This window comes from Oncorhynchus tshawytscha, linkage group LG07 (genome assembly GCF_018296145.1).
Source record: "Oncorhynchus tshawytscha isolate Ot180627B linkage group LG07, Otsh_v2.0, whole genome shotgun sequence".
Lineage (NCBI taxonomy): Eukaryota > Metazoa > Chordata > Actinopteri > Salmoniformes > Salmonidae > Oncorhynchus > Oncorhynchus tshawytscha.
This window is the reverse complement of record NC_056435.1, coordinates 61,840,645-61,856,077: the sequence shown is the minus strand read 5'-3', so window position 1 is coordinate 61,856,077 and position 15,433 is coordinate 61,840,645. Positions and strand designations below refer to the sequence as shown.

Here is a 15,433-nt window from a genome sequence, read left to right as displayed (position 1 = left end):
AGGGTCTAAAGTAGTGCACGATATAGGGTCTAAAGTAGTGCACGATATAGGGTCTAAAGTAGTGCACGATATAGGGTCTAAAGTAGTGCACGATATAGGGTCTAAAGTAGTGCACGGTATAGGGAATAGGGTGCCCTTTGGGACGCACCCTAAGATCACGTTCCGATTCTCACCCCTTCTCCCGACAGTGTGTGCAGTCGGTCACTTCCCCCGGGATGTTTAAAAGCATTGGATTGGTGCATAGCTGAAGGGAGTTTCCTCCGTATTCCTCACACCAGTCCATTCCTTTTAAATCCACAAGGGGGAGTGTACAATTCAGCAGAATGATAGAGAATTGGAATGCAGCCATGCACACCTCTAACTCTCCGGAATAGCACTCTTCTCTCTTTCTGTCTCTTCTCGCCCCTCCCTTTCTTCCTTATTTATTCACCTCCTCCTCCTGTACCTGTTCCGTTCCTATGTGAGAGAGGAGGCAGAGGTACAGGGCTCAGTGAGGGGCTGGCCCTCTGCTGTGTTTGTGTGTGTGGCACACACCTGCATGGCTGGATAGAGTGTGTTGGTGTGTGTTTAAGTGACAAAGCACAAAAAGAGTGTGTTGGGAAGGGTGTGTGTGTGTGTGTGTGTACACATGCACAACAGTGTTCAGCAGACTGTTTAGACAGTATCCATAAACACTGTACACACTGATAGTCTGAGCAGTATGCACGTTGGTGTTCGTGTACTTTTCAGACAAGGGAACTGAACGTTTTTTTCCTCATCATTCTTCGTCCCGGAGGAATAAGTACAACTGAAAGGGAAGAGGGAGGGAGTTTATTTTCCATCCGTCTCTTCGTTTTCCAGACTCCTTCTCTTTCCAAAGGGGGGACACGTTTCCATTTCAACTTGAACTGGATGATAAATTGAGTGTCCCGAACAACGCTCGCAGGCGGCATAGACAAATGACATCTATCCATCTTGATTTGAAGGGAGAACGAGGGGAGAGAGAGAGGGACGAGGAGAGCCAGCCAGCCAGACAGCATGCGGTCTCTGATTGTGAATTTCCATGTACACTGTGTCCCTCTTTCAGAATTAAAAGATGGGTTCTCGCTTCTCTTCTTATTCCTCTCTTCTTGTGCCCTTCTCTCTCTTCTCTCGCCCGTTTCCTGCCCTTTTCTCTCTCATCTCTTCCTTAAATTCACTCTCCTCTCTAACTTGTTTACTGTATTCTCCTATCTCTTGCTCCACCCCCCCTTCTCCTTCTCTCATCCCTGTCTCTCATCCTTGTCTCTCTCTCCCAGTTGCCCGTCCCCCTCGGAGCGTCAGGCTCGCCTGGAGACTGTGAGGGAGGTGTTCCTGGCTGCCTACAGCTCCACCGTGGGCCTCAAGTCCAGCGCTCCCAGCCCCTCTGGTGCCATCTCAGGCCTCCTGGAGCAGTTTGCCCGTGGCGTGGGCCTCCGGGGCACCAACAGCATCGTCTGATCTAGGGTCAGGTCTCCCCACCCCAAATGTGAACTCCGGGCCCGTAATCATTGTATTCATAAAGTGTCTCAGAGTAGGAATGCTGATATAGGATCAGTTTTTCCTGTTAGATCATATGGACAGGAAGGCCTGATTCTAGATCAGCACTCCTACCGTGAGGCTCTGTGAATATGGGCCCTGACCCCCCCCCCACCCCACCCCTCTCCCACTAAAACCCGTCCTATTGAATTGCGGTCCACAATCCGCATTCATCTCCATCAAGGGAAGATGCATCTCGTATGGACTCTAATAAAAATAAAAAGTGCCAAACTTTTCTACTCTATTCAGGGGTTGAAGTGTCCTTTTATATTTGTTGGTTTAAAAGTGTTTTAAATTATTTTTTATATATATATATACACATCTCAAACATTACATACCTTGGGTTTATTTTGTTCTTTAATTTCTCTTTTAAAAATATATATATTTTTTATTCATGCATTTCCAACTTTCTCTCTGGAGTTATTCCTTTTTTGTTTGCCACATTTTCTTGTGGATTCAGGGAGTGTCTCGGGGGGCGTGGCCATGTCAGCCACACTATCATTTAGAGACAGATGACCGTTGTACTTTAACGTATGGAGCATTTTTCTTAGGGGTTTGGTGCTATGAGCGTGCCGAATCAGAAGGAAGCATTACCATATAATTGTAGTGCGTACTGTGGTTGTCAACAAACAGCACTAGCTAAGTGTGTCAGGGTAATAGAAACATGCCGTTTCTATTTGGTATAGAAAAGTCATATCAAGCTGGATGTAGCTTAATTCTGTAGAATTGAATATGTTGAATCCTATCAGCCTATTTTTGAATTGGTTACTCGTTTTTAATAATTAGACTTTTAAGGTCTGTTAAGTCACTTATGTACAGAAATTTAAACAAAGAAATGTTGTGTTGTCGCCATACAAAACATTTTCACACGGTCTTCAGTATACCTATGTGCACATACACACCATTCATTAGACTGGTCCCAGACCTGTTTGTGCTGTCATGCTGACTCCTACGGTTGTGGCGTGAACAGATCCAGGTTGACACCATTACCTGGGCTTCAGACCACACACCAGAAGCCAGGCCTATTAGTTGGCTGCGTTGAAAGTTCTTTAAAAGTCCTTTACAAGGTTTAGATTTTAGCCCACTTCTGACAGCTATTCGTATGCTCAGTCACTTCATCTCAACTTTTTTTTCTCTCAGTTGTGCGACATGATGGCTCCGAGCCACCCTGCTATCAGCCTTTGTTATCATTTTATGTACTTTGTGGCTGCGTTCCAGACCGACTACATTGCAGTCGGCTCCCAACACCTGGATAGGTGTTAAACATATAATCTTACTGCATCAGATCTAGCAATCTGAAACCTGACTGTGCAGTCAAAGACATGGCACAGAACCATTGGTCAGTGCGAGCGGCATGACTGCAATGTAGTCAGCCTGGAACATGACCTCTCTGTGACTTAAGCCCCTGGAGGTAGTGTGGGAGACATCTCTTTAAAAGTTTTGAATCTAGATCTGTCTCGTTACACTACACAAGTATCTCTTCTGGACCTAGTTTGTCCTCAAAGTAGTATAAAGAGGCCCTAACATTGTTCATAATAAAGTCAGCTAGTTTGCTTAACATTGACAGTATTGTCAGACTAGCTACATTATCCATATTGAGAAGATTGTAATTGTCAAAAAAAGGATTTGTTGCCATGTTTTGGTTGAAGAAGAGGTAAAAGCTTAGTCCGTGGTGAAACGTCTCAACTCCGTTTCCCACTTGTAATTGCGACTTGGAGGGTCTTTCAATTGAAATGTCCAACTCGGAACTAGAAGATTCGGATAACTTCTAGCACTTGAACACTTCATTAATGGCCGAGTAAAAGCTCTCTTATTGCTGCATGAGCCAAGTGGACTGGATCAGTTCGCTGCCACTGAACAGGGATCTCTCCCTATCCATCCTATCCTCTCCATGTTCTCAGTTCCTCTTTGAGATCTGAAACAAGCCTTTCAGATCAGGAAGATGAGACTTTGGCCACGATTTAAGGATATTGGTGCGAGATGTTACCTTTTCTAGAGTACTCTCACTTGTCAACCAGTTCAACCTCATTCAATCTTCCAACAGTATTTTTTATTTAACCTTTATTTAACTAGGAAAGTCAGTTAAAAGAACAAATTCGTATTTACAATGACGGCCTACACCGTCCAAACCCGGACTTCATTGGAAGATTACCTGGTTGCTATCACCATCTAATCCTTTAAAATCCAAAATAAACCACTGTGCCATTGGTCCTTCCTCCCACCTGAATTTGAGAGATATTATTTTTTATGATTTAAATTATTTTACTACCATCATATCCTGTAGTAATCAACTCTGATATAATTTATCATACCAGAGAAATATTGAATATGTCCATGGTAGGATACATTGGTGACACTTGGTTCTATTCCTATAGGTCCCTGTTGGTGGCTATAGGCAGCCCTCCAGCCCTAGAGCCCCTAGATTGTTTACAGTTGATCCATACCATTCACTTCACACTGGGCACTTACCTTTTAGAATTACACAAGCACCTCAAGCGATTGTTCAACTCATCCATGTTTTTGCATGTAATTTCCCCAACTAATTAAAACTAGTTGAATATAGTACTTTTAGTATGATTTTTTGTTGTTGTACCCCTCTTGATTTGACTGAAATGCTTCGTTGCACACTCATTTTACTTCTATTGTCTGTGTCAACAGATTGACATGTTTTTCTTTTATCATGTTTGTTCCTTTTTAAATTGCTCTTTAATTGTCGCCAGTGAGGCTACATTGAGAAAGGTGAATTGATCTGCAGGTGGTAATTATGAATAAAGAAGAAACAAAGGTTTGTTTGTATGTACAATCATTTCTACCCTGAATCATTGGTCCTATATTTTAGACTTTAAAAGATGTGCAGAGAAACAGGCCACTGGCTATGGATTGGCTCTGCTGGCTGTTCTGATTTTCACATTCTCTGCACACCCAGTGTTTTAATCACAGATATCATATAATTCATTATGATTAGTCTATATGGAATGATATAATTCATTATCTAATTATGTGGTTCTGGTAATTTGGTGACAGCAACCTATTTGGCAAGCCAACACTTTAAATGTTGATTTATTATTGAAACATTTTCTATGGTGGTCCACCTCCCCTCCCCCTCCTCCTTTTTTGTCCTAACTGTTCCTAACTGGGAAGCTCCACTGGTGACCTATAGTGGGGCAATATCACAATTAAAAAGAAAACAAATACACAGTTGAGCTTCATAGAAAATGCGGCATTAAAGTGCGTTAACTTGAAATCCAACATTCTGCTGCCAACAACTTCTGAAAGGCTCTGCCTCCACCTGCCGATGGTTAAACAGAAATATGGAGCGAAGAACCCGTCCGTGCTTTCCAGTGACGCGCACAACGTTCTGTCGCGCTCCTCCACCACACCATGGAACGTCTCGAGCGCTGCCCAACCTGCCTCACCCACAGGTATGCACCTCGCGCTCAACTCTGAAGACGTTTGTCAACAAACGCAGCTATTTGGTGCCTTTGTTTCTTTTTTCCAGGCGAAGGGAGATATTTTCAAACAAAATATCGGCCAAGAGTAGTGACTGAACAGTAGTGGCTGAGAAGTTCACATTGAAGAGGAACTGATCTAAAGCTTGACCATGGCCACAATTGGGGACTTCGACCCGCTCAACTCCACCGTACCTGCGACGAAAATTGAACTTACTGTCTCGTGCAGGTAAGACCAGTATAATCACAACGTATCCAGTAGTCATTATTGAAAAGAACATATATTTACGCTGTTGATAATGTTGTAGGATGATAGTCTGTCAACGGGAATGAGTGCTGTAGCCTGTAACGTTATCTTATTTGGCACGGAGATGTTTGTGAATCTATCTTTTGCAGGTAATTAGTATTTCAACTATCCTCAAACATCTGTTGGCTAATAGTCGTAATTTCAAAACATTTTAGCTCTATAAGTGTCTTCGTATCTTTGTGCAAAACTCGGACGCTTGCAAGGAATTTGCATTAACAGTGGGTGTAGAGCTACGTGGGGGTAGAGCAGCATAACTGTATTTATTCTGAGTGACTTCGAGAGAGCTCCAACGGGCGAACTCGCAGATCACATGGATAGGTTATGGATATTAATACGCCAGCGTCCATGTTCCTGTCACATTCAAATCCGCTAGACGGGGTGTGTGAGACGAAGGAGTGGGTGCCCACATTTTATTCAGGTCAGGAGTGCCGTGCGCACTTCATCACTTATTTTCACAGTGAAACTTTGCATGTCCAAGAAGACCACTGGAATCGAGATTGAGTCCTAACCAATGCCTTGATTCATAGTGTTTGACCTGGTTAACACAAGTAGGCCCTATACAGCAAAGCCTGTTGGAGCACTGAGCTTGGTGCATCTTAGTCCGTACTTAGTTGTTACCTAGGCCTACCTATAAAGAATAAACAAGACAAATGGGATTGTATTTAAAATGAATGTTTAGCCAATGATTGTGATTTAACCAACGTCTAACTTGAAAAATAGAGCAGTAAATAATGAAAGCAATATATATGTTGGTTAATTCACAGGCTAAACGTTCCTTTTAAATACAATCCCATTAATTCATGGCGTCTCTTCAGACACTGAAGGGAAATACAGTTGAAGTTGGAAGTTTACATACACTTAGTTTGGAGTCATTAAAACTTGTTTTTCAACCACTCCACAAATTTCTTGTTAACAAACTATAGTTTTGGTAAGTCGGTTAGGACATCTACTTTGTGCATGACACAAGTAATTTTTCCAACAATAGTTTACAGATTATTTCACTTATAATTCACTGTATCACAATTCCAGTGGGTCAGAAGTTATTTGAGTCAATTGGAGGTGTACCTGTGGATGTATTTCAAGGCCTACCTTCAAACTCAGTGCCTTTTTGCTTGACATCATGGGGAAATCAAAAGAAATCCGCCAAGAACTCAGAAAAAATATTGTAGACCTCCACAAGTCTGGTTCATCCTTGGGAGCAATTTCCAAATGCCTGAAGGTACCATGTTCACCTGTACAAACAATAGCACGCAAGTATAAACACCATGGGACCACGCAGCCGTCATACCGCTCAGGAAGGAGACGTGTTCTGTCTCCTAGAGGTGAATGTACTTTGGTGCGAGAAGTGCCAATCCATCCCAGAACAACAGCAAAGGACCTCGTGAAGATGCTGGAGGAAACGGTACAAAAGTATCTATATCCACAGTAAAACGAGTCCTATATCGACATAACCTGAAAGGCCGCTCAGCAAGGAAGAAGCCACTGCTCCAAAACAGACATAAAAAAAGCCAGACTACGGTTTGCAACTGCACATGGGGACAAAGATTGTACATTTTGGAGAAATGTCCTCTGGTCTGATGAAACAAAAAAATAACTGTTTGGCCATAGTTACCATTGTTATGTTTGGCGGAAAAAAGGGGAGGCAGCATCATGTTGTGGGAGTGCTTTGCTGCAGGATTGACTGGTTCAATTCACAAAATAGATGTCATCATGAGGGAGGAAAATTCTGTGGATATATTGAAGCAACATCTCAAGACATCAGTCAGGAAGTTAAAGCTTGGTCACAAATATGGGTCTTCCAAATGGACAGTGACCCCATGCATACTTCCAAAGTTGTGGAAAATGGCTTAAGGACAACAAAGTCAAGTTATTGGAGTGGCCATCACAAAGCCCTGATCTCAATCCTACAGAAAAATTGTTGGTGTAACGGATGTGAAACGGCTAGCTAGTTAGCGGGGGTGCGCGCTAAATAGCGTTTCAATCGGTGACGTCACTTGCTCTGAGACCTTGAAGTAGCATCACGCCCGACTAGCATCACCACCCTGGATGGTTCCGACCTAGAATATGTGGACATCTATAAGTACCTAGGTGTCTGGCTAGACTGTAAACTCTCCTTCCAGACTCATATCAAACATCTCCAATCTAAAATCAAATCTAGAGTCTGCTTTCTATTCCGCAACAAAGCCTCCTTCACTCACGCCGCCAAACTTACCCTAGTAAAACTGACTATCCTACCGATCCTCGATTTCGGCGACATCATCTACAAAATAGCTTCCAACACTCTACTCAGCAAACTGGATGCAGTTTATCACAGTGCCATCCGTTTTGTTACTAAAGCACCTTATACCACCCACCACTGCGACCTGTATGCTCTAGTCGGCTGGCCCTCGCTACATATTATACACAGGCAGTTAGAAAAGCCAAGGCTAGCTTTTTCAAGCAGAAATTTGCTTCCTGCAACACTAACTCAAAAAAGTTCTGGGACACTGTAAAGTCCATGGAGAATAAGAACACCTCCTCCCAGCTGCCCACTGCACTGAAGATAGGAAACACTGTCACCAATGATAAATCCACCATAATTGAGAATTTCAATAAGCATTTTTCTACGGCTGGCCATGCTTTCCACCTGGCTACTCCTACCCCGGACAACAGCACTGCACCCCCAACAGCAACTCGCCCAAGCCTTCCCCATTTCTCCTTCTCCCAAATCCATTCAGCTGATGTTCTGAAAGAGCTGCAAAATCTGGACCCCTACAAATCAGCCGGGCTAGACAATCTGGACCCTTTCTTTCTAAAATTATCTGCCAAAATTGTTGCCACCCCTATTACTAGCCTGTTCAACCTCTCTTTCGTGTCGTCTGAGATTCCCAAAGATTGGAAAGCAGCTGCGGTCATCCCCCTCTTCAAAGGGGGGACACTCTTGACCCAAACTGCTACAGACCTATATCTATCCTACCGTGCCTTTCTAAGGTCTTCGAAAGCCAAGTCAACAAACAGATTACCGACCATTTCGAATCTCACCATACCTTCTCTGCTATGCAATCTGGTTCCAGAGCTGGTCATGGGTGCACCTCAGCCACGCTCAAGGTCCTAAACGATATCTTAACCGCCATCGATAAGAAACATTACTGTGCAGCCGTATTCATTGATCTGGCCAAGGCTTTCGACTCTGTCAATCACCACATCCTCATCGGCAGACTCGACAGCCTTGGTTTCTCAAATAATTGCCTCGCCTAGTTCACCAACTACTTCTCTGATAGAGTTCAGTGTGTCAAATCGGAGGGTCTGCTGTCCGGACCTCTGGCAGTCTCTATGGGGGTGCCACAGGGTTCAATTCTTGGACCGACTCTCTTCTCTGTATACATCAATGAGGTCGCTCTTGCTGCTGGTGAGTCCCTGATCCACCTCTACGCAGACGACACCATTCTGTATACTTCCGGCCCTTCTTTGGACACTGTGTTAACAACCCTCCAGGCAAGCTTCAATGCCATACAACTCTCCTTCCGTGGCCTCCAATTGCTCTTAAATACAAGTAAAACTAAATGCATGCTCTTCAACCGATCGCTACCTGCACCTACCAGCCTGTCCAACATCACTACTCTGGACGGCTCTGACTTAGAATACGTGGACAACTACAAATACTTAGGTGTCTGGTTAGACTGTAAACTCTCCTTCCAGACCCATATCAAACATCTCCAATCCAAAGTTAAATCTAGAATTGGCTTCCTATTTCGCAACAAAGCATCCTTCACTCATGCTGCCAAACATACCCTTGTAAAACTGACCATCCTACCAGTCCTCGACTTTGGCGATGTCATTTACAAAATAGCCTCCAATACCCTACTCAACAAATTGGATGCAGTCTATCACAGTGCAATCCGTTTTATCACCAAAGCCCCATATACTACCCACCATTGCGACCTGTACGCTCTCGTTGGCTGGCCCTCGCTTCATACTCGTCGCCAAACCCACTGGCTCCATGTCATCTACAAGACCCTGCTAGGTAAAGTCCCCCTTATCTCAGCTCGCTGGTCACCATAGCATCTCCCACCTGTAGCACACGCTCCAGCAGGTATATCTCTCTAGTCACCCCCAAAACCAATTCTTTCTTTGGCCGCCTCTCCTTCCAGTTCTCTACTGCCAATGACTGGAACGAACTACAAAAATCTCTGAAACTGGAAACACTTATCTCCCTCACTAGCTTTAAGCACCAACTGTCAGAGCAGCTCACAGATTACTGCACCTGTACATAGCCCACCTATAATTTAGCCCAAACAACTACCTCTTTCCCAACTGTATTTAATTTGTATTTATTTATTTATTTTGCTCCTTTGCACCCCATTATTTTTATTTCTACTTTGCACATTCTTCCATTGCAAAACTACCATTCCAGTGTTTTACTTGCTATATTGTATTTACTTTGCCACCATGGCCTTTTTTGCCATTACCTCCCTTCTCACCTCATTTGCTCACATTGTATATAGACTTGTTTATACTGTATTATTGACTGTATCTTTGTTTTACTCCATGTGTAACTCTGTGTCGTTGTATCTGTCGAACTGCTTTGCTTTATCTTGGCCAGGTCGCAATTGTAAATGAGAACTTGTTCTCAACTTGCCTACCTGGTTAAATAAAGGCAAAATAAAAATATTCGTCGCCAGACCCACTGGCTCCAGGTCGTCTACAAGTCCATGCTAGGTAAAGCTCCGCCTTATCTCAGTTCCCTGGTCACGATGGCAACACCCACCCGTAGCACGCGCTCCAGCAGGTGTATCTCACTGATCATCCCTAAAGCCAACACCTCATTTGGCCGCCTTTCGTTCCAGTTCTCTGCTGCCTGTGACTGGAACGAATTGCAAAAATCGCTGAAGTTGGAGACTTTTATCTCCCTCACCAACTTCAAACATCAACTATCTGAGCAGCTAACCGATCACTGCAGCTGTACATAGTCTATCGGTAAATAGCCCACCCAATTTTACCTACCTCATCCCCATACTGTTTATATGTATTTACTTTTCTGCTCTTTTGCACACCAATATCTCTACCTGTACATGACCATCTGATCATTCATCACTCCAGTGTTAATCTGCAAAATTGTAATTATTCAACTACCTCCTCATGCCTTTTGCACACAATGTATATAGACTCCCCTTTTTTTTCCTACTGTGTTATTGACTTGTTAATTGTTTACTCCATGTGTAACTCTGTTGTCTGTTCACACTGCTATGCTTTATCTTGGCCAGGTCGCAGTTGCAAATGAGAACTTGTTCTCAACTAGCCTACCTGGTTAAATAAAGGTGAAAAAAAAGTGGTTCCCCTTGCTCTGCAAGGGCTGTGGCTTTTGTGGAGTGATGGGTAACGACGCTTCGTGGGTGACTGTTGTTGATGTGTGCAGAGGGTCCCTGGTTCGCACCCGGGTATGGGCGAAGGGACGGTCTAAAGTTATACTGTTACATTGGCAGAATTGAAAAAGCGTGTGCGAGCAAGAAGGCCTACAAACCTGACTCAGTTACACCAGCTCTGTCAGGAGGAATGGGCCAAAATTCACCCAACTTATTGTGGGAAACTTATGGAAAGCTACCCAAAATGTTTGACGCAAGTTAAACAATTTAAAGGCAATGCTACCAAATACTAATTGAGTGTATGTAAACTTCTGACCCACTGGGAATGTGATGAAATAAAAGCTGAAATAAATAATTCTCTCTACTATAATTCTGACATTTCACATTCTTAAAATAAAGTGGTGATCCTAACTGACCTAAGACAGGGAATTTTTACTAGGATTAAATGTCAGGAATTGTGAAAACTGAGTTTAAATGTATTTGGCTAAGGTGTATGTAAACTTCCGACTTCAATTGTACCTAGTCAGTTGTACAGCTGAATGCATTCAACTGAAATCTGTCGTCAACATTTAGCCCAACCTCTCTGAATCAGAGAGGTGCTGACTTAATTGACATCCACATAATCGACGCCCGGGGAACAGAGCGGCAGGTGATTTTTACCTTGTCAGCTCGGGGATTCGATCCAGCAACCTTTCGGTTACTGGCCCAATGCTCCTTCCCGCCAGGCTACCTGCCTCCCCCAGTTGAAAACAGTTTAAAAAAATGTAGATTAGAGTAGGCTACATCATCGGCTGCAAGTCTAGATTGAAATTAAATGGCCTACAAAAGGAACATCCTTTAAAGAAACTTTGTTTGGGTGACAAATGTAAATAACTTGTCGAGTTGAGCATTTTCAGCCTACCTCGGCCCATGGAACAGACAGGACTGGTCTAGGGGGTGGCAAGGGGGGATTGTCTTCGCTGCCTGACACTGACAGAATGGGGTTGGGTGAATTCCCCCCTGAAACACACTCCATGGCAACTGGGCATCAGCTGTGAATATGAGAGAGTACTTGGCGCATAGAGACCCACAGGGTCTTGACAGCCAAACTCAGAAAAATACATGAATAATCAAAACAAACAGGCCATAGTCTGGCCAGTTAATTCAATATTTTTTTAGGGGGTAGATCAGCTTTAATATTGAAGATAGATTGTGGCTTCTATCCATTTAATTATCCGCAGTTCCAATCCCCCATATATTTTGGAGGTAAATATATATTTTGTGTATATATTTTCCTTCTTTATCTTTTCCCCCTAATCCTACCATCCCTCCCCTAATTGGAGTAAACGAATGGACTACAATACTTAGGCTTCTACTTCCAGTTTATACATACTATATACATTTTACAGACACAGTATATTTTAGATTAGTTATCTTTTCTTTTTATTTTTTCAAAATTACCCAGCAGGGCGATTTGCATAGTTACCTCCAGGTAAATGTTGTAATTCTTCAGCCATTCCTGAACCTGAACCTCAACCAAAAACAAGCTACATATGGGCAGTATCAAAACAAGTGATTTAATGATTCCGTCTCTCCCCAGCAAAATCAGCAGAGATGGTTGTATATACACTACATGACCAAAAGTATGTGGACACCTGCTCATTGAAAACCTAATTACAAAATCATGAGCATTAAGGTTGAGTTTGTCCCCCCCTTTGCTGCTATAACAGCCTCCACTCTTCTAGGAAGGCTTTCCACTAGATGTATGAACATTGCTGTGGGGACTTGCTTCCATTCAGCCACGAACATTAGTGAGGTCGGGCACTGATGCCTATTAGGCCTGGCTCGCAGTTGGCGTTCCAATTCAACCCAAAGGTTTTGGATGGGGTTGAGGTCAGGGCTCTGTGCAGGCCAGTCAAGTTCTTCCACACTGATCTCGATAAACCATTTCTGTATGGACCTCGCTTTGTTCACGGGGGCATTGTCATGCTGAAACAGGAAAGGGCCTTCCCCAAACTTTTGCCACAAAGTTGGAAGCACAGAACCATCTAGAATGCTGTAGCATTACCCTTCACTGGAAGTTGCCTAGCCCAAAACATGAAAAACAGCTACAGACAATTGTTCCACCAAACTTGACAGTTGCCACTATGCATTGGGGCAGGTAGCATTCTCCTGGATTCCGCCAAACCCAAATTAGTCTGTTGGACTGCCAGATGGTGAAGCGTGATTCATCACTCCAGAGAACACGTTTCCACTGCTCCAGAGTGGCGGCGAGCTTTACACCACTCCAGGCGATGCTAGGCATTGCACATGGCGATCTTAGGCTTGTCTGCAGCTGCTCAGCCATGGACACCTATTTCATGAAGTTCCTGATGAACAGTTATTGTGCTGACGTTGCTTCCACAGGCAGTTTGGAACTCGGTAGTGATTGTAGCAATTGAGGACAAACTATTTTTACGCGCTTCAGCACTCGGCGGTACCGTTCTGTGAGCTTGTGTGGCCTTCCACTTCACAACTGAACCGTTGTTGCTCCTAGACGTTTCCACTTCACAATGACAGCACTTACAGTTGACTGGACCTTCTCTAGCAGGGCAGAAATTTGATGAAATCACTTGTTGGAAAGGTGGCATCCTATGACAGTGCCACGTTGAAAGATTGCATGGTTGTGTGCTCAATTTAATACACACGTCAGCAATGGGTGTGGCTGAAATAACCGAATCCAATAATTTGAAGGGTTGTCAACATATTTTTATATATAAAATGTTATTGTTTGCAAGAATTTTGTACACTCGTTTAAATTGAAAAACTATGGTGTCATTTTGTGTAACAGTTCATAAACCATGTGCCATGGAATAGATCCATAAAAAATCTATTCCCAACTATTTTGCAACCTGCATGGCACAGCTGTCACTTTTTTGGTCCTTAAATGAAACTGGTATACTTTTTCTTATGTATCACAATTTTCTTTAGCTAGTTTCTGTCTTTAATGTGAGGCGACAGACCAGTTCCCTTCTCTTCACCCCCTTCCAGTCTTCCCTTTTAGCAGAAATGCTGAAATTTTGGATAGAGCAGACATTTCCATGTGTGACAACTCCACCAGTCATTTTTATGATATAATTTACCAAGATTATACAGTTTTAAATCATTTTCCCCCAGAATATATATATTTTTTACAATTAGTATTTGAGTTGAACCATATTTGTTCGGTCTTTTCTGGTGGATTAAACTTAAATTTGAACCAACTTTCTATGGTTTGTTTTAAAAATGGCTGTATTTTGGAGATTATTTAATTTTCAAATAATCAAAAGTAAGCGGTTGTTATCTGAATAAAGGAAAAAAGCCCATTCTTGAACACGGGGTGACACATTCTTACTAATCTGCTAGAAAACCAGTTTGGATTTAAGTATAGCTTTTGTATGACTGCAGCCGTTAGTGAGAGGTCTAATGCTGTAAAATTTAATAAATTCTGGCCTGCAAATTCATATTCATTGTATAAATAGGCAGAGCCATAAACAAATGGGTAAACTGGGATATGACTAAAGAGTTAATCAGGTGATTTTTCCACAACTAGACAGGTATTTTCCTATCCATGGTAGCAAGAGCTTATCTATTTTTGCTAACTTTCTATAAAAATGTATTGTAGTGAGAATTTCTTTCTTTCGGGATATGAATACCTAGTATGTCTTTACTGTCGGACCATTTTATTGGTAAACTACAGAGTAATGTAGAAGTTGTATTTGTTTGTGATCCAATACCTACATAATATAATACACTAATCATAATCCTGAGAGGTTGAAACATTTTCTAGATCCTCTGAGGCTATGGAGGGATCCAAATGATGGATTAAAATGAAAGCATGTTTTTAGCCCTGAATTTCTAGCCGCTTGATATTATTGTTGGATCTGATTTTAACAGCTAACATTTCAATGGACATAATACATAGATATGCCGATAGTGGACAACCTTGTTTTATTCCTCTTGACAGTTTAATACTTTCTGAGAAGTGGCCATTATTTACTATACATCACTGTAAGCCATTGTATAAGAGATTCTCCAAAATAGAAATATTCCAGGCATTTATGTATAACTTCCAGTTGTATCAAAAGCATTTTCAAAGTCCGCTATGAATACCAGGCCTGGTTTCCCGGATTTTTATAGCGTTCTATTTTTTCCAGTACTTGTCTTATATTACCTCCAGTGTATCGCCCATATAAAAAGCCTGTCTGAATACATTAATAATATCCGACAATATAATTTAAAAAAGGTATGCACAACACTGAAAGGGGCCTCCAATTTTTCAAATGGACTAGATATTTTAAATTTACCACTTGGTTCCTGTTTCAATAATAGTGAAATCAGACCTTCTTCTTGAGTATTGGATAGCCTGCAATTTTTTAAGAGATGGTTAAAACATGCTAATAACGGTCCTCTGAGTACATTAACAAATATTTGATATACCTCAACTGGTATGCCACCCAGCCCTGAAGTTTTCCTGGACTTAAAGGCTTTAATTGCATCAATAAATTCCTCCTCTGTAATTTGTTCTCCACATGAGTCTTTCTGTACAGCTGTTAATTTAACATTATTAATAGAACAAAATCCATACAATTAATTTTGGTTAGTGGAGATGGAGGAGACTGAAACTAAAACATATGCTTAAAGTACTTTGTTTCCTCTTTCAAAATATTTTTGGGTGAATCATGGATGACTCCATTTGTAACAAGTTTCAGTAAATAATTTTTGGTAGCATTTCTATGATGAAGATACAAATTTAATTTGGTATATTTTCATATTCCATCCAGTTTGCTTTATTTTTTATA

At 42.1% G+C, this 15,433-nt stretch overlaps 2 protein-coding genes across 4 annotated transcripts in view; both read left to right on the top strand.

The window, feature by feature from the left end:
• The window catches only part of LOC112246236 (myotubularin-related protein 14-like), a 41,810-nt gene extending 37,489 nt beyond the window's left edge, over positions 1 to 4,321 (top strand). For both annotated transcript variants that reach the window (XM_042324785.1, XM_042324784.1), the window contains one exon: positions 1,278 to 4,321. In XM_042324785.1, coding sequence (XP_042180719.1) covers positions 1,278 to 1,458 — 181 coding nt within the window. In that variant the 3' untranslated portion in view covers positions 1,459 to 4,321. The remainder of the gene's footprint in view (positions 1 to 1,277) is intronic.
• Positions 4,322 to 4,672: 351 nt separating this feature from the next.
• Positions 4,673 to 15,433, top strand: part of LOC112246238 (copine-9-like) — a 145,467-nt gene continuing 134,706 nt past the window's right edge. The window contains exons 1-2 of one of the 2 annotated variants that reach the window (XM_042324781.1): positions 4,673 to 4,958; positions 5,036 to 5,214. In XM_042324781.1, coding sequence (XP_042180715.1) covers positions 5,138 to 5,214 — 77 coding nt within the window. In that variant the 5' untranslated portion in view covers positions 4,673 to 4,958; positions 5,036 to 5,137. Of the gene's footprint in view, positions 5,215 to 15,433 lie in introns of both variants that reach the window. The other variant, XM_042324782.1, reaches the window with a different exon arrangement.